Here is a 27,225-nt window from a genome sequence, read left to right as displayed (position 1 = left end):
CACCAGAAAAGTTTCATAGTACATCTTTAAAGGATGTATTAGATCCAGATGTGTCTTGTGTAATATGTTGACAAATGTTTAACTGTTTGTGTTTTTGTCTTATGGAGTTTATCTGCCTCCAAACCGGATATATAAAAACATAAACACATTCTGACACATTCATTTACAGTTTATTAAGTGATACCACACTGTACATAGAGCAGAGGACGAGGAGAAGAGAAGAAGAGGAGGGGGAACAGAGGAGGAACAGAGGAAGTAGAGCAGGTGAGGAGCAGAGGAGGAAGAACAGAGGAGGAACAGAGGAGGAGGAGCAAAGAAGTAGAGGAGGAAGAGCAGAGGAGAAACAGAGAAGCAAAGGAGGAGGAGCAGAGGAGAAGCAGAGAAGTAGAGGAGGAGGAGCAGAGGAGGAACAGAGGAGGAGCAGAGGAAGAGCAGAGGAGGTACAGAGGAGGAGCAGAGGAGGTGCAGAGGAGGAACAGAGGAGGAGCAGTGAAGGAGCAGAGGAGAAACAGAGGAGGAAGAGCAGAGGAGGAAAAGAGGAAGAACAGAGGACGAGCACAGGTTACGCCGTCCAGCTTTTGTTGATGTCCACCAGCTCCATGCCGTCGCAGTAGGAACGTGGCCGCGACACTCTCACCTGCAGGAGGAGACACAAAAGAATCAGACTCATCAGAAACAGAGATATCTCCAGATCTTGAGCTAGTCTCGGTCATCTTTTGCCTGAAGAAGACCCACCCAGACACACGGATAACATGCAAACTCAAGTGTGTGGCCCTATGTAACTGCATATAGAGAGAACACTTTATCCCCCTGGTGGCTGAAGAGGGTCACTACATCATTTAGAAAAAAAAAGAAAAAGGAAATGACAATAAAAAAAATAAAAATAATAATGAATACAAAATAATAAAATAAATAAATAATAATAATAATACTAATAAAAATACTACTACTACTACTACTACTACTACTATACTACTACTACTACTACTACTACTACTACTAATAAAATAATAATATAATAATAATAATAATAATAATGTTTGGTGTAGTACTATGATCTGGATCCAAGCCGAGACTAAACCAGGTCTACAAGTTGGACTAGACCGGGACTGTTACAGGACTAAGCCGGGTCTACTGGTTAAACTGAACCAGGACTATTAGTACATTTGGCCTACTGCCTGGATTGAACTAAGAATACTAAACCCAGAATGCAACCAGTACTTTGTGTAGGCCCATAACAAGCTCAATTTACTAAAAAGTAGGGCAAAAAAGTAAAGAAAGAATTTTAGTTTTTGTTATTGTAAGTTCACGAAATCAATACTGATTTTTTTTTATAACGCTTCTGAAAGAAAAAAATAAAGTTGATTTCAAAATTGAGATTCATTCAATGCACTATCTCCTGAAATGGTTTTCTCTTCACTGCTGTGTATCAAGAAATGCCAAGTACCCAAAGCAATGATTAAAGCAAAGGGTGACTAAGTTTTGAGTGATTTTTTATTTATTTGTATTGTTTTAATGCCTCCAGTGAGAATCTACAATGTAACTAATCATGGAAAGAAAGGCTCACAGATAAAAAGTGTATCCAGACTTTGGACTGGTAGTGTACAGTATGTCATTTATAAAATGTAGTATAACAAGGAGTCGTTCAGCAGACGAGCAGAGGGGCACTCACCACTGAGGCCTGCTGCCTGGAGAGCTGCTGCAGCAGGGGGAAGGGGCTCCACTGGATGGGCTCCACGGGCCAGCTGCACACGGACAGGTCGCTGGCCTTCCCCGAGTCCACCACACCGTCAGCCAGGCTCAGGTCACTGCCCCTCCAGGCGTACTGAGAACTGCACCAGAGAAACACTGTGAGCTACACACTCTTTAGGCTTGAGTGTTTTTTGAAGCAGCTTTAGAAACTTTACTCTGGTATTTCATGTCTTACAACTTTAAAGAGCCTGTACACGGCTATTTCCTGATAAATGTAGTTTCCTCATCACAAACAGACCTGGAGTTATGTTTCATTTCTTCCACATATTTAACACACACATCCTGCATATTTTTTTCTCAAACAGAGAACACTCTGTTCCACCTTGTGATGTCATGTGGTAATACAGGAAGTACTCCACTGTGTTTTTAAACTTCTCTGTAAACTTCACCAAAATCATATGGATAATTTCAGCCCTGGAATTGCCCCTCTCTACTAAACTAAAGGTAAAAGGTGAGTTTTAGAGAAGTAGACAGACTAATAATAAATGAAAAGAAGCAAAACACCAGTCAGGGTTTGATTTTAAGGAGACAACAACATTCTAACATGGCTCACAAAAGTCAGTTTTGTGTAATCTAGGACCTTTCATATTGGAGCTGGGTGCTGTAGGTTGTTTATAAATGAATCAATGGTGATTATGAGGATTTATATGTGCCCGAGCTGACAGGAGAACATATACCTCTCTCTTGCCAGTAGGAGGAAGTAGTTGCCTGATACACATTTTCTCAGTGAAAAGAAAAGCCAATGAACTGAAATAGAGCCTTATAATCATAGACTGTATAAAGAAGTGGACTAAAGGAGTGTGACGTCACCCACAGTGTTCGGCTGCACCAAATGAAGCTCACGGAGCTAGTGGTTATAGGAGGGAATTTAGAGCAGAGTTCCATATTAGGAATAAGTATTTCTTTATGGACAAAATAGGAAAATAAAAACACCAAGATCATGTAGAGTGGGTTAATATGAACATTTAAAGACCTAAATGAAGAGGCTCACTGCTGCAGTTACAGAGAGAGGAGGGACAGTTTTTCAGTATAAAGTCATTTCGAATTGGAAGGAGTTGAAGGAGCCGGAAGTTTCAACATGCGCACTTCCTGTTTGGAAGGTGGCTGGCAGGGTAGCTCTGTGCATTTATAGTCTATATCCACTCTGAACACTGTGCTGCTCATACTAGTATGTTCAGAAATTAGAAAAATATTTTATGCTCTATCAAAAAGAACATTACAAGATGTTTACGTCTAAAAGAAGAGGCCCCCATGTGCATTTTTAAATAGGCCTATATATAGATGTATAGACTGGAAATAAGTATTAAATTATTAAAAGTCTGTTAATATATTGTTTTTATTCCACAAGCATATATTTCAAAGTCCAGTGGCATTTATCTAACCATTTTTGGGCCAGTGAATGTGTAATAAAAGTGCTGAGTCTTATTTAGTTGTCTCAGATCGCTGCAGTTTCACGACAGCCTTCTCAGACCCTGACCTGTGTGGGTAGATGGTGCGGATGTGGGTGCCCGGGCTGGGGCAGGTGGAGGGCAGGGACAGGCTGTCGTCATGGTAACAGCAGGGCCTCTCCAGCGCCCGCAGGTGGAGGATCTCTGTGGAGCGGGTGAAGGCGGGGTTATCCAGGGAGTCCGCTGACCCCGCCCACGAGCGCAGCCAGAAGCGCCCGGACAGCTCGTCGAAGTGGTTGAACCTGCGGTAACTTACCAACACGCTTGTTAATCATCTGCACTGCTGGTCACGTTTGGACACACCTTCTTTTTTTATGTATTATGTCTTTAGGTTCTCCGCTTTCTACATTTTATATACACACAGAAGACATCAAACATATGAAGCAAGATATATCGGATTATGTAGTAAAGAAAAAGAGAAATAAAAGTAAAACATCCCATATTACGCTCTTTTATAATGTTGTGTTTTGTTTCATTCACACATTTAACACACAAACCCTGTATATTTAGACTGAGTTCTTCTCTCAAACAGAAAAAACACAGGAAGTGCTCCTCTGCATTTTTAAACTCCATACACCTTCACTAAAGTCACTTAGATCATTTCAGGCCTGGAATTGCCAGTCTCTACTGAACTAAAGGTAAAAGGCAGCTGTTAATTTGAAAACTATTACTACATGACATCACAAAGTGGAACGAAGCATTTTGAACTTTGGAGAAGCAGACAGACTAATAATAAAGGGTTACTCAAACATGTGCTCACAAGCATCAATTTGACGTAATATAGGACCTTTAAATCAGTGTTTCCCAAACTTTTTTTCTTCATATTTTAAAAGTCACAAACCTTTCCAATTCAAGTCATTAGACATTAACTGTAAATCACAAAATAAAGGTGGATTTGAGCAATTTGTATTAGTATAATTTTAAACAATGAAAAACAGTAATTAAACCACCAAAAATCTAAGTGTTTGTCAACCAAATCGGGTGCAGCGTTTCTAAATGTCTCTTAAAGGTTGTATGGAGGATTTTATTTTATTTTTTTCAAATTGTCACTGAAAGTGCAGAATAGCATTATAGAGTTGCACCGGCCTTGTAATGATGATGATCAAAAAAAAAATGAAATCCATCAACTGTGAACGTGGTGGGGCCAGCTAAACATTAGCCAATAGAAAACAAGGCAGTTCGCCGCAAAAGAAGAGGAGAGAAGAGAAGAGAAGAGGAAAAGGAGCAAAGCCAAATTAAGTTGATTCTTGGAGAGTCCTTCCAATGGCGTGCACTGAAGCAGACGAAGGGTCTAAAAACTCACACACTGGTCACTAAATTACTTCTGGACAGGTAACTTCAACAGGAATTTATTTGTTCAGCAATTCTGAATGCACACCAGCTGTAAACAAGCATGATTTCTAGTGGAAGGAGGAGGCGGAAGGAGGGAGGAGGCGTTTCTCTTCTCACTGGAGAAGGGAGCTGAGGGGGAGGGGGTGGTGTCACGCATAAGCAACATTTGAAAAAGGACAAACAGTCGCTGTATTTCTCTTTCCTTGGAAAATCCTCCATACAACCTTTAAGTTTAGTTGGCTTCAAACTCTCGTTTGCCAGTTTTTCGCTGCAGATGACACACACTGGCCTTGCATCCCGGTTAGGACCAGCACAATTTATAAAGCCATAATTCAAAAAATAGTCGGCCTTACTGGTAATTTACTTTTACTTTTGTAACCCAGGTTAAAATACAGATGTACAGTCAATAGCCAATATTCTGACTACTACCGGTCAGTAAACGAATCATGCTCACTCTCGCGCTTTCAACAAGTCACCTGCTCCCCTGCCTCCATTCACACCCGGGAGTGAGGTGAGACAGGACGGCTGTGCAGGAGCCCTTACCGCTAGCATCCGAAGGTGAATAGACCGTACAAAACCATAACACAAGGGAATTGGCCAGGCGATTCCGGTTAAAAAACATCCCAATGGCGAGCTGAACCCAGGAATTCTTCATACAACTCACAATACTCCATACAGTTTCTACGGTCGGGTAGGGGCTGTTGCAGCCAGTCCGCTCCCACACTTTACCTATTCAAACACGCGTATGGACAAACACACACACCCTTTAAAAGACTATATGGACACGAATTGTGGACATTAAAATCCACATTTGCCCATGGACAATGATAAAGAATCCAGCAAAGTGACTTACTTATTACTGTTGCTTTGAATGTATTAACCTGACTTGAATTGAGCTGACTAAGATGATAAAAGAAATCTGCAGATTACTGTGATTATTGTAAATATTGTATATATATTTTGTTCACCCCACTTTTCGCTTTTCAATATACGGCACCAGCCACCAAACATAATTCTGCAATCTCTTGTGCTTTTTACTGTTTTCCTACCTCCCAGAGAGCCGCAGTCTAGTCTTCTGTCCCTAGCCCTACACCAACTTCACCCCTTTTGTCCCTAGCGTACCACTTTAGATATGCGACACTTTCTTTTACTGGAGGCTCCAATCCCTGCTCCACAGCGTTAAAACTAGCCTCATTTCCATCTGCATTTCCAGTGCTAACAACACTCGTACCAGCTTCATTGCGGATTGGCTCCTGACTTCCCTCATTTCCCTGAAGTGCACTGACCTTTGTGGATTTATCACCCTTCTTTTTGGAAAACCAAGCAAGCATTTCTCAACTTTAGCTGTAGGAACATTCAGGGCAGATAGGACTCGCTGACTTATGAGCTCTGTCATGTGTCAGAAGTGTATATTACAGACCTACATGCAGATCGTGACAAGGTGACCCAAAAAAAATCTCTTGTGACCCACCTGAGCGTCACAACCCAGTCTTTGGGAAACAAAGCTTTGAATAACTAAACTAAATATTTTTCATATTTTATATTCGAGAATGAGAACTTTGCACATCAATTACTTGTGATGGGTGCATTGGAGGAGAGGGAGCAGCCCAAGAACATGGAGTAAAATCCCGCACACCGTCTTACTTGCCAATTGTCAGATTTATTAGGACAAACAGTGCAACGTTACGGCACTAGGCCCAAGTTTTGCCTGACGAAGGCCTAGTGCCGAAACATTGCACGGTTTGTCCTAATAAATCTCAAAATTTGCAAGTAAGACGGTGTGCGGGATTTTTCTCCATCATATTTTATATTCAAATCCTCATAGTATCCAACCTCTGCTTTAGACAGAGCTGCATTTCACAGCTGTGCTTTGTCAGGGTCAAGAAGAGCCAACAATGTAAAGCAGTGATTAAAGCAAAGGGAGGTTATTTAAAATTAAAACTAGAATCTAAAAGTTTGGAGTTATTTTGAGCTTATCTTTTGTTTGTTAGATTCCACACGTGTCTATCCATAGTTTTGATGCCTTCTGTGATAATCTACTGTGCAAATAATCATGGAAATAAAGAAGAAAAATAAGTAAGGTGTGTCCAAACTTTTGACTGTATTTCACTAATCACAACTACAATGGCGACCTGTGATGAGGCGACAGAGGCTTCTGACCTTACCTGCTTCTGGTCTGGTCCACTTTGGCCTGGATGAGGAGAGCTCTGTACCTCCTCACAACCATCCCCACCAGCACAGCCACCAGCCCCAGCAGCAGCAGCAGCACGCCCAGGCACGACAGGGCCAGGCGGGCTTGGGTCATCTTCACCTCACACCTCTGCCCCATGAACCAGAAGTCCTGCCCCGCCACGCACCTGTCCACAGACCACAGCACTTTTGAATTGGAAACAGATCACAGGTTACACATTTGGAATACTTGCGTTCTGATTTCATGTTTAGTCACTTCAGTTTAAGCCTGGAAACGTTTGATCATGACAAATGAGTAGGGTTGTAGTCCTTTAGTCGTTTAGTCCATAAACTGGTTGAAAGTTTCTATAAGTCGACTAACTGATGCAAATTTTGAGGCATCCAGGGATAAGATATTATCACCAAGTTAAACTAAACCAACTGGACTTAGCTTTTGAAGCCAACGTTTTGTTACCATCCAGGAAGCTTCATCAGGGCTTGTGCTGGTGACAGCGACTCCCACTCGATGTAGAGGTGGGAGGTATTTTAGTGACGTCACCAAAAAAGAACCAGCAGATGGAGGAGACGGTCCAGACTTTTAATAAAACGTCATCACCTACCGCTGAAGAAGCTACCTGCTTGGTAGCGAATTGTCATCTTCAAAAGCTTCAAAAGTCCAGCTGGTTTAGTTTAGGTGATAACACTGGTCGATTAATCATTTTATTTAGATAATAAGGTATTTTCTGGGCTATTAAACGCGCTCTTAAGCCTCTAACCCCATCAAAAAACGACTGCGCGCCCCACAATCCAGAACGCCCTATACACGAATCCACTCAGGTGTCCCAGGATGACTTCAGTAAACTACAAAGCCGCACCACCCACAGTACACGCAAACACACACGGAGCAGACAGCGACCGCACAGCGACACACACCCCCAGACACACATCACTCCACACCGACGAGGAACGGAACGGAGGAACGAACCGAAAAAGCGAGTGCAACGTGCCACTTCTAGACACAACTGAACAACTGAGTCACTGTGAACACACCGACAATCCAGACAGCACCTCTCCTACACGCCACAACTGAACAAAGCCCAGAGTCACCGTGAACGCCACAAACAAACAAAACCACTCACCCATCACACTGTTGTGTTTCCTTTAAAGTCCGGTGCGGTTTATTTGTGAAAAAAGTTCAAAAACAGACCATTTAATGACAGTGCGCCTTATAATCCAGAGCGCCTAATAGTGTGGAAAATACGGTAATAAGAGACAACTGCAGACTGGAGAAGTTAGTTAACCCCTTCATGTTTCGGCCTATTTTTCCCAAAATGCCTGACTGAAATGACTCTCAATTCAAACCGTTTGGAGCACAGATGAATGGCTGAACTCTTTGTGAAGCTGAGGCTCTGGAGTCTGTCTGAACTGCTCTCATTTTAAATGTTAACAAGCTCTACACAGAGAGAAGTCAGATTTCAAACTGAAATCTTTAGGGTAAATATAAGAGGAGGTATAGCAGGTGTCTCTGGGGCAGGGGTCACCAACCCGTAGCTCGGGAGCCACCAGTAGCTCTCCACGTCCTTCCAAGTAGCTCGCCAAACAATTTTTGAAATATAAGTTTTGAGCTGAATAACAAAAATTAGATGACTAGAATGACTAATAAAATTGTAAATGTATAATTTTCCCGCCTAACTTTACTTTCTGCACTAATGAACAGATGATGGTGTATGTTTCACAGGCCTCTAGCTGTTCCAATCTAGGGCTGTGGCTCTTATATTTACTCAATCTGTTGCAACTTCTAAAATGAGTAGCTCTCTGGCATTTTGGTTTTGTAAAGGAGCTCATTGGAGGAAAAAGGTTGGAGACCCGTGCTCTGGGGATGGTCTGAGAGAGAGAGCATATTGAGCTTTTGTTGGGTGTTGACAATGTGAAAGCTGAAGCAGATCTCACTAAACATGAGATTTAGGGACTTGTAATAAGGCAAAAGAAAAGTCAAGGTGGAATAATATTTTTGTGATTTTTTTTTTTTTTTTTGTATTTGTGGGTATGGAGTACAAACCGGTCCAGATTCATCTCAGAGTGGCTGATTTAACTGAAAATAAGTGGGTATAGATTTCCATGATTATCTCAAAAAACTATGAATATTTTACTACACAAATGCATAGAATTATAAATAGATAATAATTTTTCTGAGATTTTGAGGCCACTCCTGTTGCTCTAGCTCCATCCTTGGTGGAGTTATGACCAAAAACACATATTTGACCTTGGTTACCTTGACCTGTTTCAACCTGTAATCCAGTGTACCCCGGTTATGTGTGTGCCAACTTGTGTGATGATTGGGTGAATATTTTAGGCCGCAAATGGTTCAGAAATTGCCAAAATTGCCGATCCTTTATAATGGCGTGACCTTTCAATTGTCCTGTGTGACCTCAAATGACCTCGGATCGTCACCAAACTTTTTTTTTGCGGCATCGGGCACGAGGGCTTGACCCATGTACCAAATCTGGTGACAGTCGGTCCATAAATGGCAGAATTATCGCAGGTGGACAGACAAACAGACACATAGGGTGAATACAAAACCTGGTCAAACCTTTGGGGACCAGGTAAAAATGGGTGACAGGCTTGTGGGTTGAGCTCAGCGCAAGAGGCGTGGACTTGAACTGTTCAATCAAACATGCATGGATGACATTTAAAATCACTCTGGGCATGTTTCTGATGACTGAACGATGTTATAACTAGTGCTGTCATGCGATTAAAAAAATTGAGAGATTAATTAATTATGATCTGTAATTAATTAATCTAATTAATCTCTTTTTAATCTCACCTAAAATTGCTGAGAAAAGCCTTCAATTTGAGGTATTTTCATTTAAATTCATTATTACATTATTGTGGCAGATCAAAAGACTGATATAGATTAAAAAAAATGTGACTTTATAAAGTCATTTATTGTTTAACAAATCTCTCCAAATTGTCTGTTGAGCCCAAGTCTCCATGAATAAGAAACTGTTTGCTGTAAAGTAGCAAAGACGAGGAAATCTGAACATAATAACTTTTGTCTACTTAAAGACAATAAAAAGTCCAGTCTTTCCTTAACCATATTAAAAATATTATTGATAGAGAAATGCTTTATATATGAGATCACTGGTTTTAGTCCTTGTTTTACTCCTGGTTTAGACCTGCTTTAGTCCTAGTCCTTTAGTCCTAGTCCTGGTTTAGTCCTGGTTTAAGTCCTGGTTAGTTAGTTAGTCCTGGTTTAGTCCTGTTTACCTGGTTTACCTGGTTTAGACCTGGTTTAGACCTGGTTTAGTCCTGGTTTAGACCTGGTTTAGTCCTGGTTTTAGTCCTGGTTTAGACCTGGTTTTAGTTCTGGTTTTAGTTCTTTTTCTGTTTAGTCCTGGTTTAGTCCTGGTTTAGTCCTTTTAGTCTTGGTGTTAGTTCTGGTTTAGAGGCGCACAGGAGGAAGCGCGGTTTACGCAGCGTACGCCAGAAAACACGATCCACACGCGGCTCACGGGAGCACGTCGGTGTCCACGCAGTAACTACGGAAGGAAACTTGGTCCGCGCGTTCTCAGGTTGATGACGATGATGAAGGTGTGTGTTTGTGTTTGTGTGTGTTTGTGTGTGTGTCCCCTCATGTGGCAGGTCACTATAGGACAGTAGTGCAGACATCATGAGTCTATGCAGGTTGTTTTCACCAGTGACATTTAAGGCGATATTATATTTGTTATTTTCACGTCGGGAGAATAATTTCCAAGACACGAATGTGTTTTTACCTGTGCACTGCTGCCTCTGTTCTACTGGCTCTTCCACCTCGTCCATTGTGTGACTGACGCCGCCAACGTGAACATGTTGTTTACATCGCTCTTACTGCGCGCGTTTTGTGTGGGTTTCCGACAATGAGTGGAATTACCGAAATAAAAAAATTTATAAATGTGTTTTTTTTTGTGTGTGTGTGTGTGTTGTTGTCCCAACAACACATAAAAACAGGTTTTATAATAAAGCAACTCACATACAGAAACAGTAAAGTTAGAGATTAAAAATGAGATTAACGCGATTAAAAAACATAACGTGCTAAATATGACTGTAATTAATTAATCGCAATTAACGCGATAATTTGACACCCCTAATTATAACATGGTAAGAAGCTCCAGAAAGTCTAGCATGTGCAGAGGTGTGTTGCGTACCGGCACAGTGGGGGCTGGCCCGGGTGGTGTGTGCACAGGCCGTGGTGCTGGCAGTAGTCGGAGTGACACACAGACGTACAGCTGAAGTTGGAGGTGAGAGAATCAAACACGCATGTGAATCCTGAGGGGCACTGCAGCAGCCAGCCACACACCTCCTGTACACCTGTGGAACACACCACACTGGACTCAGCAAAGGGTCATATGCAGTTTAGGAATTACAGAGACACTGACAAGACTGAGAAACACAAACTGGACATACACTGAGGAAAAACTTGGATGTGTCTTCTATCTGCAGGTTTAGGTACTGGCAAGATTTAGTTGTGTAGTTTCTTTTTTAAACCAGGAAGAGAGCACAGGCTACATACATGTATATGACAGACTTAATTTAAAAAAAGCAACAAATGAAGCTTTGCCTGAAAGTAACAGTATTTTTGTCAACAAATAGAAACTGAGTGGACATGCGTAGCAGCACAGCACCAGCTTTTGTTTCTAGTCAGATGAAGTTATGTTGTTTTTCTCACAGTAAGTGGGTTAGTTGAGTTAGCAGCTTTAGTGTGGAAGTCCCCTGTACGCGAATGAGAGCCGTGCTGTGGGTAATTAAACTGAAGATAAACTCTGGCCCATGAGGTAGAATGTGAGAAAGTGTCAACAAAACATGTCCTACATCCAGAGGATCCAGGGCAGAGACTCAAACCAGAGTTCTTCCCCAAATAAAGAGTGATAAAACTTGAATTCTGCCCATTTAAGTACATGTTTTCTGATGGAACCACTTGCTTGTCTCCAAGAAGTTACTGCTTTGCCTGGAATTTACAACAGTCTGACATTAAACTCCTCGAGGATAAAGTATGCATGGTTTGTGTCTTACATGAATGATCAGAACTATTCTAGTGAAGATAAATGCTCTTTCCATCATGCAGAGAACAAGAACTACATTGAAACTAAAATTTATGCAATTGACACAAAGAACTTTGTTTTTTATTAACTGATATCCTTTGTGCTATTATCAATCAATCAAACTTTATTTATAAAGTGCTTTTCATACAAAAATGTAACACAAAGTGCTTTACAGTGATTAAAAACAATTCCACATTTCCTTTCACACACCAACCCACCCCACAGTTGCCGACTCCACACAACCAAACAACCCAGACACACACACACGCACTCACACACACTCACACACACACACACATACTAACATGCTAAAATACCTAAAACTACCTATAGTAAAATGTGAGGCTGAATACAGGCACACTTATGGTGTAATGGGGATCCCATTCATTTCAATGGAAAATTTGAGAATAATCGAAATATTGTGATATCGTATCAACAAGTTCTCACAATAACATCATGGACCATCATAATATATTGAATTACAAGTCTCTTTGCTTAAATGAAGAGTTATGGTGCAGCAAAAAGACAGAGGGAACTACATAGACCATGATCCTTAAACGGTAGACTACCTGAAGAAATAACAGTTCTAAGTACTTTAAGTTTTAATTCTTTGGATTAAGTCTTGTCAAGACATTTTAAGAGGAAAAAGCATATTAACAGTTTTGTTTGCCTCCACAAAATATCACAATAAATCTCGTTCTGTGAGATGTATATCATGAAAACATCGTACAGAGAGATTTGGATATTGTCACATCCCTAATCGTGAGCCTCCCCACCATATTGTGAGCTTTCCCATGATATCGCAGTAAATATCGTACCGTGAGGTTCATACCATGATGATATCGTATCATGAGACTTGGATATCGTTACACTCCTAATGACAAAGTAGGTTCATTTGTGTGAAATGTTCAATCTACATGTACACCAACAAGTCAACACTGCACCAGTTCTCTGAGGGGCTGTAAAGGGCCTACGTTATGCTATTTTCTGATCTATGGTATAATATTGTTTCCTCATCACAAACATAGTTGGAGTTGTGTTTTGTTTCGTGTAACACACAAACCCTGCATATTTAGGCTGAGTTTTTCTTTCAAACAGAAAACACTAACTTCCACCTTGTGATGTCATGTGGTGATACAGTAAGTGTTACACTGTGGTTTTACACTCCATCCACCTTCACTAGAATCACTTAGATGATTTCAGGCCTGGAAGTGACAATGTGTACTGAACTAAATATAAAAAGAACAGAACATTTTGAGTTTTGGAGATTTGGGAAGGCTAATAAACCAGAAACGTGTGAATGAAACAAAACACAACTCTGGGCATGTTTTTGAGGAGGTAACAAGATTATACATGGCTTAAGGTTAACAAGAATCCATTTGATGTAATATAGGAGCTTTAAAACGGCTTTATAGTCCATATTGAATGTATTTGCTGTCAGGAGCAGCTCCCCAGCAAAATAATACAACCTGAATGATGATGGTGGAACGCAAGGCAACTTCTGGAATAAGGTGAATAACAAGGTAAAATTTTGTAACAGTTTAAATATGGAGCCAATTCATAATATTAAAATTATAACCATAACATTTTTAAACTGTCAGCCACTTCAGTAATTATCGTGATATAATCATTAATCATAATTCAGGGTATCCCCAGGTTTGACTACCCCAAATTTAAAACTTTTTAAAGACCTTTTAAAGACCAAGTAAATGAAAATTAAGACCAACATCGCACCCATTATGCGGGTGAAAAACACCAGATCCAATTCTAATAATGACCACTACTCACTGCTTTAAATAACAAAAAATACTTTCATTATAAAATCTCATTCAGAATTAATTTATAGTAGTATGCATTGCTTGTAAAATGTACAAAAAAATCGAAGCGTTTTCTGCTACGTCAAACGCGTCATAGGTGTAGCTGCCACGTCATCATTGTAGCAGCTTTAGTTCATGGTCACGTGGGAGGGTGGCAGAAATATGCTGCCATTTGTTAAAAAAAATGCCAAATTAATCTAAAAACCACTTGGGTGACAAATACAAGGCCCACACATCACTCTTAGAAGATAGAAAGCTCTGAAAAGTTGATTTTGCATGAGATGGGCCCTTTAATGTCATACTATGGAACATTCCAGGCAGAGCAATGGCATATCCATGGAAACAAGCAGGTGATGGACCCAGAAACTAAAAGTTACATAGTGCAGCTTTAAAGTTTGAAGATCATGAGATGTCCTGGACCTACATCAGCAACGAGTCAAACCAGCGTGTATCAGCTGTATCGATATCATGGAACCGATACACAATAATGCAAATGTTCCTGCACTGACACAGACATTCAATACCAGTATCAATATCGATATCGGTGCATGTCTAATTTCAGTATCGTCACATGCTTAAATATCACAGCTGCAGAAAAGACTAAGTAGGTGGGGCTAACAGTTCAAACGAAAACATATTCCCAGTCGGGCACAGGCCCTTCAATAGAACACTGACCTCCGAGCGTGATGTTGGTGATTCTGGCAGACCTGAAGCTCCGGCCGTCCTGCGCAGCCCGCCTCAGCCCGGTTCGGTCCAGCAGAGAGGAGGCTCCTGTTTGGGGCAGCCACTGCAGAGCTCCCCTGGTGTCGAACTCGAGCAGGCACTGCACGGCCGGACCGCTGTCACAGAACTAAGAGTTAACGTGGTGGTGTACATACATGGTCCTTCAATCATACACTGAGATCTACATAGACCTGTCAGCTGTACACACAGAAGACAGCAAATATATGATGCAAGAAAAAGTGAAATAACAGTCAAAGGTCCCATATTAATCTATTTTCTGATCTGTTCTAATGTAGTTTCCTCTTCACAAACACACCTGGAATTGTGTTTTGTTTCATTCACACATGTTTAAACTCCATACATCTTCACTAGAATAATTTGGATAACTTCAGTCCTAGAGTTGCCAATCTCTCCTGAACTCAAGGTAAAAGGCAGTCTGACCTTGCAGCATTAGGATTTGTCGTAATATTACAAGAATAAAGTTGAAGCCAGAAAAAGCTGTAATATTAATAAAGTCATAATTTTATAAGAATAAAGTTGTTATTTTATGAGAATAAAGTCATAATTTTATAAGAATAAAGTCAAAGTCAAAATAAAGTCATAATATTACGAGAATAAAGTTACAATAAACGATAATAAACTCAAAGTCAAAGTGAAAAATGCGTCAGAAGAAGAACCTTCTCAATCCGTGTATCATTCATTTATTTGCTTTTCAATATAAAACCGGGACCAGACCAGGACTTAGGCCGGGACCAGACCAGGACTTAGGCCGGGACCAGACCGTGATTGAAACCGGGACCAGACTAGGACCAGACAAGGACTGAGAACATGACTGAAAACGGTTTAGTCCTATTTGAGTCCTGATTCAGTCCTGGTTCAGTCCGTATGCGGTGCAAAAGTTCGGCATCGCAGTCACAGAAGTCACGGAAATGAGAAATGGTCGATATGGATGAATGATACACGGATTCTTCTCCGTTACAAAATGCTCCAAATTCTCCATAGCGCACCAGCCTATTCATTCATATTTTCCGAGTGGCCTATATTCTCATAATATTACAACTTTATATTGACTACGACTTTATTCTCATAAAATTACTACTTCATTCTCATAAAATTAACTACTTTATTCTTGTAAAATTGCAAGTTTATTCTTGTAAAATTATTACTTTATTCTCGTAACATTACGACCTTTTCTGGCTTCAACTTTATTCTCGTAACATTACGACTTTAATGTCAAAATGTCACGACTTTATTCTCATAACGCCAGCATAATTTATTTTTTTAATCTGAGCTGTACACTCCGTTGTACTTGTGCAAAGTTCATATGAAACACAAACATTTTAATCATCATAACAGTGAAAATGTCAAATGTGTCACATAAATGAGTTTCCTTCTTCTAAACAAGCAACAAAACTGTAGCTGTAACAAAATAATTTTGTAAAATATACCAAAAAAATACTCTTGCCGATATGTATCTATCTATATATATATATATCATCACATGATACGATATCATCAAATTATACGATATATCGATATTTCAATATTTTTGCACACCCCTAATTACTATAAGGTATTAATTGGTATCAGCACTATATAGCATATTTAGACCACCATGTTACATTCTATTGCTTTGAAAATGTTAAATTTGTATTCAAATGCAGAATTAGTTTCAGTTTTGTTTTTGCTGCTCCTCTCCCTTGGCTTCCCTCCTTCAGAGTGCTCTCAGAAAACAACCTCCATGTCACAAATATGAGCACACTGGAGGTCAAATTGGTGGTGATGGTTTCAGTGGCCATAAACCTCCACAAGTCTACAATTACATCAATATAGTAGATGGACAGTATTGGACCTTCATGTTAACTGTTTCTGGAAGTGTGGCTAACCTGCTCCACACTTCAAGCAGCTCCCGGAAACCTGGGGCCCTCTGGAGATACGGCTCCAACTGAAAACAAAACAAACGACAACAAGAAAAAACATTGAACTTTTTCTCTTCCATACAGTTTACTTTCCTTGTCAGATTTACCCATTGAGCTGTGTCCTCCTCCAAACCTTCAGTCACTGTGGGGTGAGGTTCTTCCACTGTGATCTGCAGCAGCAACTCAATGGACTCCACTAAACAAAACACACAAAACAAACCACTAAACAAAACACATTTATGGAGAAATTACAAGATAAAAATGTGGTGACAAGTGCAACACGCATAATGTACTATTTACCCGATGTAAAAAAGAAAATATCAGCATCATTTTCAGCGTTGTTATTTTAAAGGTGCACTGTGTAACTTTTCAGTTGGGGGTCTGTCATCTTTTAGTTTCTAAGAAGATGTCGTTGCTCTGCTTGGAACGTTCCACAATATGACATTAAGCAGATCTACCTTACATTTATTCAATTACAGGTGGTTTTAAAGCTCAAAAATACCTTGAAAAATAGGCATTGTGGCTGTGAGGGGGTCGCCTCTCCACAGATCTGACCTGTAACTTGGCCTGGTTTGGTCTCCATGAAGACAGAAAGCTTTAATGCCATACTGTGAAACATTTCAGACAAAGTACTAACATCTACATGGAGAAAAGCGTTTGACGGACCCTCCATGAGAAAAGTTACACAATGCACATTTAAATTCGCACAGAATGACTGAAATATGGAAACTACGACTCCATCTAGAACCGTTTAAATCTGTGTAAATCTCAGATGGATGGAAGGTCTCTTATGGAACAATTTAAGGTCCTGTATTACGCGCAACTGATTCTTGTGAGCTTTACCTCCTCAAAAACACTGGAGTTGGGTTTTGTTTCATTTCAAAACATAGTGGAGCACTTCCTGTATTACCACAATTTAAATGGTCACATACAGTATTTCTATAGCGCTTTTCCAACTTCAAAGCACTCAAAGTGCTTTACAACAAGGAACCACTCACCCATTCACACACCAGTGTACGCAGACACTGTGGGCAAGGTGGGTTAAGAGTCTTGCCCAAGGACACAACAACAGCATTCATCTGTAGGAGCTGGAATCACACCAGCCAACCTGTGGGTCACTGGATCTGACCGCTCAACCCATGATGTTTATGTTGAGAGCGGGATTCAAACCACCAACCATCAGATCAGTGGGTGAATGCTCTACCAACTGAGCTACTGCCGCCCACATTTAATATTTTAAATGATTTGCACATTAAAAAAAAGTATAAGACCAGAATTATAGGGAAAATATAGAGAAACACAATAAATCATGCATCTTACCTCGTGGATCTTACAAATAAAATCAACTATACGAAGTGTCTGTGTATGTATATGTACGAATACTAGAGTGTACATTGATGTGTGTGTTTGCGTGTGTGTTTGTGTGTGTGTGAACATCGACATGTATTGGATTGTGTGTCTGTATATGTGTATGTGTGTAAATCAAAAGAATTAAATAGGTATTCTTTCCGAGCCTGATTCATCAGCCAGTTTCACTTTGTTTCACTTCGTAGAAATCGTCTGACCTCACAGCGTTGGAATTTGTTCGCTCGACGGTAGGCGGGTACTTTTTTATTTAACAATTCGCTGCTATTTGACGTATGTAATGCGCCGCTAACGGGGCTAACTGGTATATTAAGCTTTTCCCAAATCCCATAGGAAGAAGGACAATAACATCTTTCCCCTTAATGAAATTCACCAAACATTTTCTTTATTCCGGCTTTAAATCTTCGATCTCAGGAATCGTTGACAACACAATATATGACTCTTCACTGATTGGCTGGTGTCCGAACTTGCACGTCCGGGGTTTTTGCAAACCGTCTGTTGTATTCTGATTCCTGACCTAGTTGCTGGAGAGAAATGAAATTGAGCGGAGGCACTAGGTGGCACCAGCCTGGCTAGAGTTGTTTAAACTCAATTTCGATACTAAGGACTAGACTCAATACTTGTACCGATTGTGATACCAAAATGAAAATAAAACCACTCTATTTAGACAAAAGAGTTTCAACATTAAGTCATAGTACTTTCTTTTCTATTCTCATGTGGTCTTATATGTGTGTAATCCCTCAGTGGTCCAGTAGGTTTTATAGTGGTCCATGGGCGTCTACTTATCTATGTGTGATCAAACTCAAGATCATCTGAATCTAAAGCGATTCAGGAAAAGTTCATTTCTGTCCTGTGAATGTGACTATTTTAGTATCGATACCTGCTCAAATGAGTATCTAGTTTCAATATATTTCAGTGTTAGTATAGATTTGCATCTGATTTTCTATGCATTTACATACAACCCTACTTTGAAGTACACCCACAGGTACATGAGAGTGTTTTTGTGAGAGCAAATGTGGAATAACACATGCACAGTCCTTAACAAATAAACAAAAAGACTTAAAAATATCAAACAGAAGTACCTTTTATGATCGCTGGCTCATCCGGGACGATGTAGAACTTGGGTTTATGCTGGACTGTGGAACTTACAACAGCCGCAGAACTCAAATATGTCTGTGTGACAGCGGTGACTCGGTTGACGGGTTCAGGAGTCCAGGAGGTCATATATCGCGACAATGTTGTTGAAGCTCTTTTCTTTTCTTCTTTCTTGCTCGGTTGCGTTGATGTAGCTGGAATCTGATAGCTACTGGTACTTATTGATAACTGATGAGGGTTTTGCTTCTCTTGTAACACCGTGGACGCTATACTCCTTAGGGTTGTTGTATAGCTAGAAGATTCCGTTTTTGGTAAGATTTCATCGTCTACCACAGTGCTTTTGAATGTTTGTTGCACAGAAATTGTATTAGGAGACGGAGTTGACACGCCTGTAGCTGACGTGCTGTTGGAACGCACGGAATTGCTTTGTTGATTAACTAAAGTTCCTGGTGACAGAGTTGATGTTGGAGCAGTAGAAATAAGTTTAAGTTCAAGGCTCGCTGTGGTGCCACCAAAATATGAATTTGTTGTGAACGGGTCATTTCTTCCAGTAGTCTTTCCCTCGTCTTTGCTGCTTTCTTCAAATTCTGAACCGGCAGTCGGACTAGTCAAAGACGTCAGCGCAGTGTCCTTTTCTGTGTCCAAATCTGGCACAAGGCTAGTGAATGACGTTTCTCGAGATGTCATTTCGAGTCTTTGAGCGTTTTCAGTGCTGTCCTGCGTGGAGGGCAAAAGCTTAAACGTCACAAACGTATTCAAACCCGATTCTTGTTCGTCTTGAAATTCCACAACGCTTTTTGTTGTAATATGCGACATCTCAGTTGACTCAGTCGTTAAAAGTTTTTCCAGTAAACTACTCGTGCTCGAGGAGTGTTCAAAATGGGTGCTGCTACCTTCGATGAGCTCTTTAGAAACTGTTCTCAGGCTTTTGCTGGCCAGTGTATCGGTACTTTGCCAATTTTCGGTCAAATCCTGAATTTTATTTTGTGGATTTTGTGATAACACGGTTGACTCTGTGTCCAACTCAGACACAATAGACGACATAGATAAACTTTTATTTTCTTCATATCCTAGAGTACGACTAGTTGTGTACAATCCAGTGCTTACAGACATTTCGCTGTTACTTGCCGCTTCATTTGACTCTGAAAAAGTTTGTAATTTTATATTTTGTGATGTCTTTAATTCAGAACTTTGGATTGAATGTTGTGTGTTAAAATAGTCCAGTGTCCCAGGACTATCAGTGCGCCGCGTTGCTCCAGATGTATCCGGTCCATTGTTCCACTCTTCCCCAGGAAATATAGAAGCTTCCCTGACGGTGCTCCCAGAGGCGGAGGGAGTGGCGGTGGTGAGTCGTGTCGGCCCGGGGTTGGGGGTTAAATTCCCAGAAGGATCCGCGCGTTCGGAAAGGGGACCCTGCTCGGTGGTGGTGGCTGAAGAAGAGGTGAAGATGTCGGTGGGGTGTGAGTCTGGGCTGGAGTAGGTCTCTGTGGAGCTCCTCTTGCCATCCTGAACTGGAAAATAAAGAAGAGAGATAGAGCCAAAGCGTGATGTAATCAAAGCTAACACCTCTGCCGTGAGATCAAACTTTCCAAAAACAGACTCATGACACAGGCAACCAAAATGTTGTTCTTCCATTTAGGACAAAGAGTCGCCAACGGTATCACTGACTGTCCAACTGCAACTCACCTTTTAAGGGCATTTGTTAGTGTTAAGTTATAAAAATATACTACGCAACTGATCTTCATGCTTAAAAAAAATGTATTTGACGCAAACAACTCAAAACATTACAACAAGAGAATAAAGTTCAGGAAATAACGTCATAGGAACGAAATGTACACAGAGTCACAGCATGAATCGTTTTGGTTTTACTAAGGTTGAGGTATTCTATTATGATACCTCGCGTTGTGAAGTCACTGGCGCAACCTGTCAGAAGGAGTGAGTTTCTGTACTGTGCTCAGGGAACAGTCTCCAGTTCTTGAGTTAGTCTTGGTCAGGACGACCTTAGCTGGAGGATGTGACCTTATGCAAGTTTTGGGCTGATGGGGGAAGCCAGAGTGCCCGGAGGAAGATACTGTAACTTAGACACAAGGAGAAACACGCAAACTCCACACAGAAAGGAAGCAAACATCGCTGTGAAGTATGGACACTAGCCACTGTGCCATCTGTGCCAAACATTTCCAATCTGTTGTTACATTGTACAACAAACAGATAAGTGTGCTCCTCAGGCCTACAGCTTGGATGGACTGACACTGTGTGCAACTTATCACTTATAGCTGGACAGTAACAATACGTAAACAGTGAGTTGGACTCAACATTAAATATAGTTTAAACCAGGAATCTCCAACCTTTCGCATCCAGTGAGCTACCTTTAGGAAACAAGAATGCCAGAGAGCTACTCATTTTAGCGATCGCAAGAAATTGAGTTGATAAAACAGGACCTTAGTGTTGTACAGTTAGATGCCTTCAAAACCTAAAACCATTATCTATTTATTAGAACACAAAGTTCAAAATAACACATTTTCAATGGTAATTAACAAAATTTGAGTTATTCAGTTTAATACTTAATTCAGAAATCCCTTGGTGAGCTACTTGTAACAGGGTGGAGAGCAACTGGTTTAAACACTCTCACAGATGTCTTGTGTTGGAAAGGTTTCATCATGGCTGCATTATGAAATCGAATGGGTAAGGTCAAATTATAAATTGTAATTTATCTAAAAATACTATTACATTTCTGTTATACTGTAATCTCAATCAAGTGGTCTTCTGTTGGCTTTTTTTCTTAAAGGGACTTTTGTAAAATTTACTTTTATTTTCTTTTAACCATGTTATAGTAGTTCTGTGTTTGAGTAACTGTGTATTGTCCTAGCCTGATTCATCAGCTGGTTTCACTTTGTTTCACTTCGTAGAAACTGTCTGATCTTGCAGTGTTAGAATTTGTTCGCTCGACAGTAGGTGGGTACTTTTTTTCATTTAACCAATCACTGCTATTTGGTCATGATGTATGTAATGCACCGCTTGCAGGGTTAACTGGTATATTAAGCTTTTCCCAAATCCCGTAGGAAGAAGGACAATAATGTCTTTCCCCTTGATAAAATTCACCAAACATTCTCTTTATTCCGGCTTTAAATCCTCAATCTTGGGAATCGTTGACAACACTGAATATATGGCTCTTCGCTGACTGGCTGGTGCCCGAACTTGCACTTCTGGGTTTTTGCAAACTGTCTAGTGTATTCCGATTTCTGACCTAGTTGCTGGAGAGAAATTAAATTGAGTGGAGGCACTAGGTGGTGCCAGCCTGGCTAGTATTGTCCTGCATTTGAGGTTTTACTGTTCAGAAAATCTGTTTTTCCCTACCCCCTATTCCCCACCCACTCCTCCGTATTTACTTCTATTATTTATTGAGGCTGATCAGTTCTGTAGTTTTAAACAGGAAGTGAGTGGACCTGTTTGAATTATTAAGCCTTTTTAGGTTAATATTAAGGTTCACAAAAACACAACACACAATATAGTGTTGTCACAATACTAACATTTCAAACTTGTTTTCGATACTAAGGACAGATTCGATGCTCAATACTGATACACAGCTCATGATTTGATATTATCATGATATGACACATGTGATAACAGATATATTACACAAGATACTCTGTGATATGTTGTTGTTTCTTAAGAACCAAATATAGTTCAGTAACAATATTTCTTTGTAATACCACTACTTGTACAAAGTTAATATGAATACATCTATTTGAATCATCAAAACAGAGTATGTCAAGTGTAGTTTTCTTCCACTAAATAAGCAATAAATTTGTTGTGTCACAAAACAAATTGCTAGAAGATACCAAAAATTACTCTTGGCAATAGATATAACTATGGCAGCCCATGATAAAAATGCTGTATCACCAAATGTAGTATCATGATATCTGGATATTATATCATGATGTAGTAAAACTGATGACGGCTCAGATTTGTGACTGTAAACATGTGCATGTCATAAACCACTAGAGGAGAGCAGCAGTTCCTCACCATAATAGAAGAGCTGGAAAGCATGTGTGGAATGTCCTGCTCCAGTCCAAGTGAGAGTGGCTTTGTTTTGGTCACATCCAGAGAGCAGGACCGTGTCCCCTACAGCCAGTGTCCTCTCTTTGTCCCAAACGCACACCAGGGACATGTTTGACCCCGTCTCCAGCCACACTAACTTCAGCAGTACTGAAAGATGCTCAGGAATCTCCAAAATCCTAGTGCAAATCATGAGTGGAGACCTGGTTTGGTCTGTCCCCTGCTCTGGACTGAAACTCAAATGTCCCATAGGCTCCTGAGACAAGTCCATGTATCCATTGCATATGTGAGAAAGTAGGACCAGTGGTGTATCTGCAAAGGAAAGATATAATGGCAGTACCATCAAGATGTATTGATGTCCAAAATACCCCAATTTATCACATTTTTTACATTAAATTTAGCTGTTAATATGCTATAAATTCAACATGAAACGGTTTTTAAAATTATAATTAAGATTACAGAATAGATTATATAAAAAAACAGCAACTTTGAAATAATTTTAAAAGATGTATTGAAATGTTATGATCCATTGTATTTTTCCTTACTAAAATTAGAGTGTAGTCTGTTTATAGAGTAAAATTTGTTAAAAATCAGCTAGTGGGTTAATGTCATATTCCCAAAAATAGAACATTGGAAAAATTGATGTTGAACATAACAGAAAATAGCAAAACATGGGTAGGGTGACCAGATGTCCCTATTTACCCGGGACAGTCCCAGTTTTAAGCCTGTGTCCCCTGTCCCAGCACATTAATTTATCCAAGATTTGTTCCAGTTTTATACAAGAAATGTGATGAAGTATCCCAATTTTTGACCAATTTGAGACATAAATTGTCATTTGTTTAGGTAAAATACAGAAAAGCTGCTTAAAAATGACAAAAACACCAAGACAACGTGACTATACTGACTCACTTTAGTGCCCAGTGCGTAACAGTTTTCTTTAATTACGCACACGTTTCACAGTTTTATTATTATCAGCCCAAACCAGGAATGTCACAGTTTTTTTATTCTGAAAGTCTGGTCACTCTAAATAAATATGGGCCCTTAAATGTCTTACCTGTGAGGAGGAGAAGCAGCAGCAGACAGGCTTTGAGCTGCACCATGTCCAGTCCTGAGACATTTCAGACACAACCCCGGATAAACACTATCAAATCCGCACAAAGGTCACGCTGTAAACCCTCTCGTCTCCCCCGCGGTCTCGGCAGCTCGTACACTCTCTCCCCGCTCTGTCACATCACTTCCTCGGGGGGCAGACTCTGCAGCAGCGAACGCTCAGCTGCGGAGGAGCGGAGGCCCAAATGAGCCGCACGTGTGGCCGCCTCAGTGTGCGCTCTGGCCCCGCCGACGGAGGAGGAGGAGGAGGAGGAAGCTGGAGGAGGAGAGGACAGCGGGGAACAGCGCCTCCAGGCTCTCGTAAAAGACTCTCCAGATAAGAGAGGAGGATAAAACGACGGTAGGTCAGTTTTAATTGGTGTTAAATCCACAAACGGGAAGTAAACACATGAGGTAGAAATAAATGCTCATTATGGCTAAAAATGTAGCCTAGCTGTCTTCCGGAGTGTAGCTAGACAGATTAGCTTCATGTATTTATTTAGGTTATTGTTTGTTTTATGTTTGTGTTTTTGTTATTGAACACCGTTAATAATTGTATCTATAATTAAAATAGAAAACCTGGGTAGAGAAGCAAATTGGAGGCCTCAGCTTCGGCTTCAGCTCAGAAGTGACCAAGTGAAGTCCTCCTCTTCAAGTCACAAGTAAGTACGTCACACGTAGGAATAAACTTTATTGTTGAGGACAAATATAAAGTTAACCTGAAATTACAAGACTTGAGTCATTGGCATTCAACAAGGGGGCGTTATTTTTGCTCCTCCTAAACTTGTGTTCCAATAGACACATCAAGAATCTCGGACTTCTGGTCATTGCGCAGTGCAAACTGGGAAGGATTTTCCGAAAAAGTGAGCATCAAACCTCCATGTTTGTTTTCCCAGTGGGATGTGTCTATTGACAAAGCCCATCATTTCAAGTCTTCTGAAACATATCACTTTTGTTTCTGGTTCTGATATTGTCATATTTCAGTTTTGGGATTCGGACATTGTTAATTTTTTTTTATTTTATTTTTTTTTATAATTTTTATTTGCAAACTACATAGATTACAACAAATAGGAACCAAACGACATACAAGATACAAGACAGACATTACAACTGAACATTACATACAAATAGGAACAAAGATGACAGGGGTTGGTGACAGTGTGAACCTTATGTGCGTGTCTGTGCGTGTGTGCGTGTCTGTGTGTGTATATGCGTGTGTGTGTATGTGTGTGTGTATGTGTGTGCATACGCGTGTGTATGTATGTGTGCCGGGGGGGATAGACAGGCTATGTGGATGATTTAATGTTGACCTGTATTATTGCTATTTAATTTGAGTATTGAAAATTTGTTAAGTGTGTGTTGGCATTTTGCCTCAGATCCCCACTGAAGTGGGAGCAGGCCAAGCCACACTCATGCCCACCAAGGCGGGTGCGGGGGCCACCCCCAGGGCTCCGCATGTGGTCGCCCATCGACCAGGCCGGCCCACCCCCCAATGAACCACCTCCCGATCTGAATGCTCCCCCTCCCTGATATATATGTACATGTGCATACATTCACACGCACACATGCATGCACGCACCTGCCTGCACAGGAATGTGCACGCACATACACACACAAGCCTACACACATACTCACACAATTCACACACATGAACCCACATTCATCCCTGGTTGACTTGTGATGCATTAAAAAAAAAGTTGGGTGTGATGCATTAAAAGTATCAGGGAGGTAAGGAGCTTGGGGGTAGACCAGAGAGTGAAGCCAGCACAGAGGGGAGACCCTGAGGGGACGGGAGAGCACGCAACCGGGCACCCGTAGGTGGACCCCCACACCCAACACCCAGGTGACAGCAGAGAGGGCCCAGCCCGCTAGGGACCTGAGGCAGACAACTTTGTGCTGTGTTCCTAAGTCTGTTAAAGTTCTGTTTTATATAGCCTGTCTATCCCATCCCTGTTTCTTTATAAAATTAAGCAATGTGTATGGCATTGCGTGTTTGTACAGGTGTGTGTGAGTGTGTATGGGTGTGTTATGTGTGTGTGCATGTGTGCATGTGTATGTACTCTCAGGACTTCATCTATTTTAATGTCAAGCAAAAGGTGATAGGCTACCAGACAAAGAAAAGTGTTAAGGAACGAGGAGGAGAAGAGTAATCAAATATGAAATTACATTTGTAGAAAATGGAGGAAGGTGGACCAGGGTGAGTGTGGTGCTGTTGTGCTGACGGGGGTAGTAGATGTGTATTCCAGAGAGATATGGTCAATGAGTAGGTTTTTCCAGTGTGTCAGATGTATGTTGTGTCTTGATTTCCAGTTCATGAGGATAGTTTTCTTGGCGATAGTTAGGGCCACAAGGAGAGGTTTATGGTTTTTATTATCTATTGAGATTATTGAAAGGTCTCCTAGAAGACAGAGTGAGGGGGACATGGGGATGCGACAACCCATGAAGTGGGATAGTGAGTCCGTGATTCCTTCCCAGAAGTGCCTGATGGGTGTGCAATGCCAGAAGGCGTGAATATAAGTGTCGGGGAGGTTTTTGTGTGCAATTTGTGCAGTTAATTTCTGATGTGAAACCCATTTTCAGCATTTTTTGACCAGTGTAGTGAGTCCTGTGGAGTACCTTATATTGTATGAGTTGTAGATTTGCATTTTTTGTCATGAGATAAATGTTTTTACAGATCTGGGTCCAGAAGTTGGCATCACGAGTGAGGGAGAGATCTTGTTCCCATTTTATTGACGGTAATGATATAGTTTGGTCGGAGTGAGATATTATTTTATAAATCTTTGAAAGGAGTTTTTTGGGGTTGGGGATATTGATTAATTCTGAGATTGCAGGGGAAAGGCATAGATTTGCTGTACTAGAATTAATTTTTGACTGTATCGAGGATTTGAGTTGTGAATATTCCAGAAACTGATTACTCGTGATGCCAAACTCCTGGACCAGGTATGGGAATGACACCAGTGTGTTATTATGGAAGATGTGTTTTAAATGTGTGATGCCCTTTTGCACCCAGGAGTGAAAATTAAGTGTTTTTTTTGTTGCTAAGAAAGTCAGGGTTATTCCAGATGGGGGTGAAGTTAGATAGTGAGATAGCTGAACATGTGATTTTGTGAAATTTCCACCAGGCTGTCAGAGTGGATGCTATGGTTGTTACTTTGAAACATGGATGTCGTTTGATTGATTGGCTGAGAAAAGGGATATCTGAAATCTGAATGTCCTTACAGAGTGTTTCTTCTATGTCTAGCCAGGTGTAATCTGAGTGACTGGGGTGTGTCCACTTGTATATGTACTGTAACTGATTTGACAGAAAGTAATGATAGAAGTGTGGTGCATCTAATCCGCCTGTTGCTTTTGGGTTTTTGAAGTGTTGTCAGTTTGATCCTTG

General features: G+C 40.7%; 1 protein-coding gene across 4 annotated transcripts; it reads right to left on the bottom strand.

The window, feature by feature from the left end:
• Window positions 1-207: 207 nt before the first annotated feature.
• On the bottom strand, window positions 208-24,061 carry si:ch211-14k19.8 (mucin-5AC). Of its 4 annotated transcripts, none has more exons than XM_020917423.2 (11): window positions 23,809-24,061; window positions 22,722-23,066; window positions 18,686-20,209; window positions 16,346-16,434; window positions 16,206-16,264; window positions 14,272-14,435; window positions 10,886-11,048; window positions 6,698-6,889; window positions 3,230-3,451; window positions 1,673-1,832; window positions 208-637 (listed from the first exon to the last, which is right to left on the bottom strand). In XM_020917423.2, the coding sequence occupies exons 1-11, from the start codon at window positions 23,852-23,854 to the stop codon at window positions 563-565; spliced, it is 3,039 nt and encodes a 1,012-aa protein (XP_020773082.2). In that variant the 5' UTR covers window positions 23,855-24,061; the 3' UTR covers window positions 208-562. The 4 variants fall into 4 exon arrangements, 3 of the variants coding, with proteins under 3 accessions (XP_020773082.2, XP_020773083.2, XP_055014762.1); XM_020917424.2 differs by having other exon boundaries at window positions 3,230-3,442; XM_055158787.1 differs by lacking the exon at window positions 3,230-3,451.
• Window positions 24,062-27,225: the final 3,164 nt, after the last annotated feature.

Source organism: Boleophthalmus pectinirostris, unplaced genomic scaffold (assembly GCF_026225935.1).
Source record: "Boleophthalmus pectinirostris isolate CB_2022bp ecotype Guang Dong unplaced genomic scaffold, ASM2622593v1 HiC_scaffold_22, whole genome shotgun sequence".
NCBI lineage: Eukaryota > Metazoa > Chordata > Actinopteri > Gobiiformes > Gobiidae > Boleophthalmus > Boleophthalmus pectinirostris.
Note: the sequence above shows the minus strand (reverse complement) of the source record. Positions and strands in the feature narration are given on the sequence as shown.

Coding starts and splice junctions, on each gene's coding strand:
- si:ch211-14k19.8 (XM_020917423.2), bottom strand. CDS start 23,854: ATGGTGCAGCTCAAAGCCTGTCTGCTGCTGCTTCTCCTCCTCACAG. Junction 11,049..14,271: donor CACCAACATCACGCTCGGAG/GTCAGTGTTCTA, acceptor TGTGTTCCACAG/GTGTACAGGAGGTGTGTGGC. Junction 638..1,672: donor CCAGGCAGCAGGCCTCAGTG/GTGAGTGCCCCT, acceptor CTCCTCCTGCAG/GTGAGAGTGTCGCGGCCACG.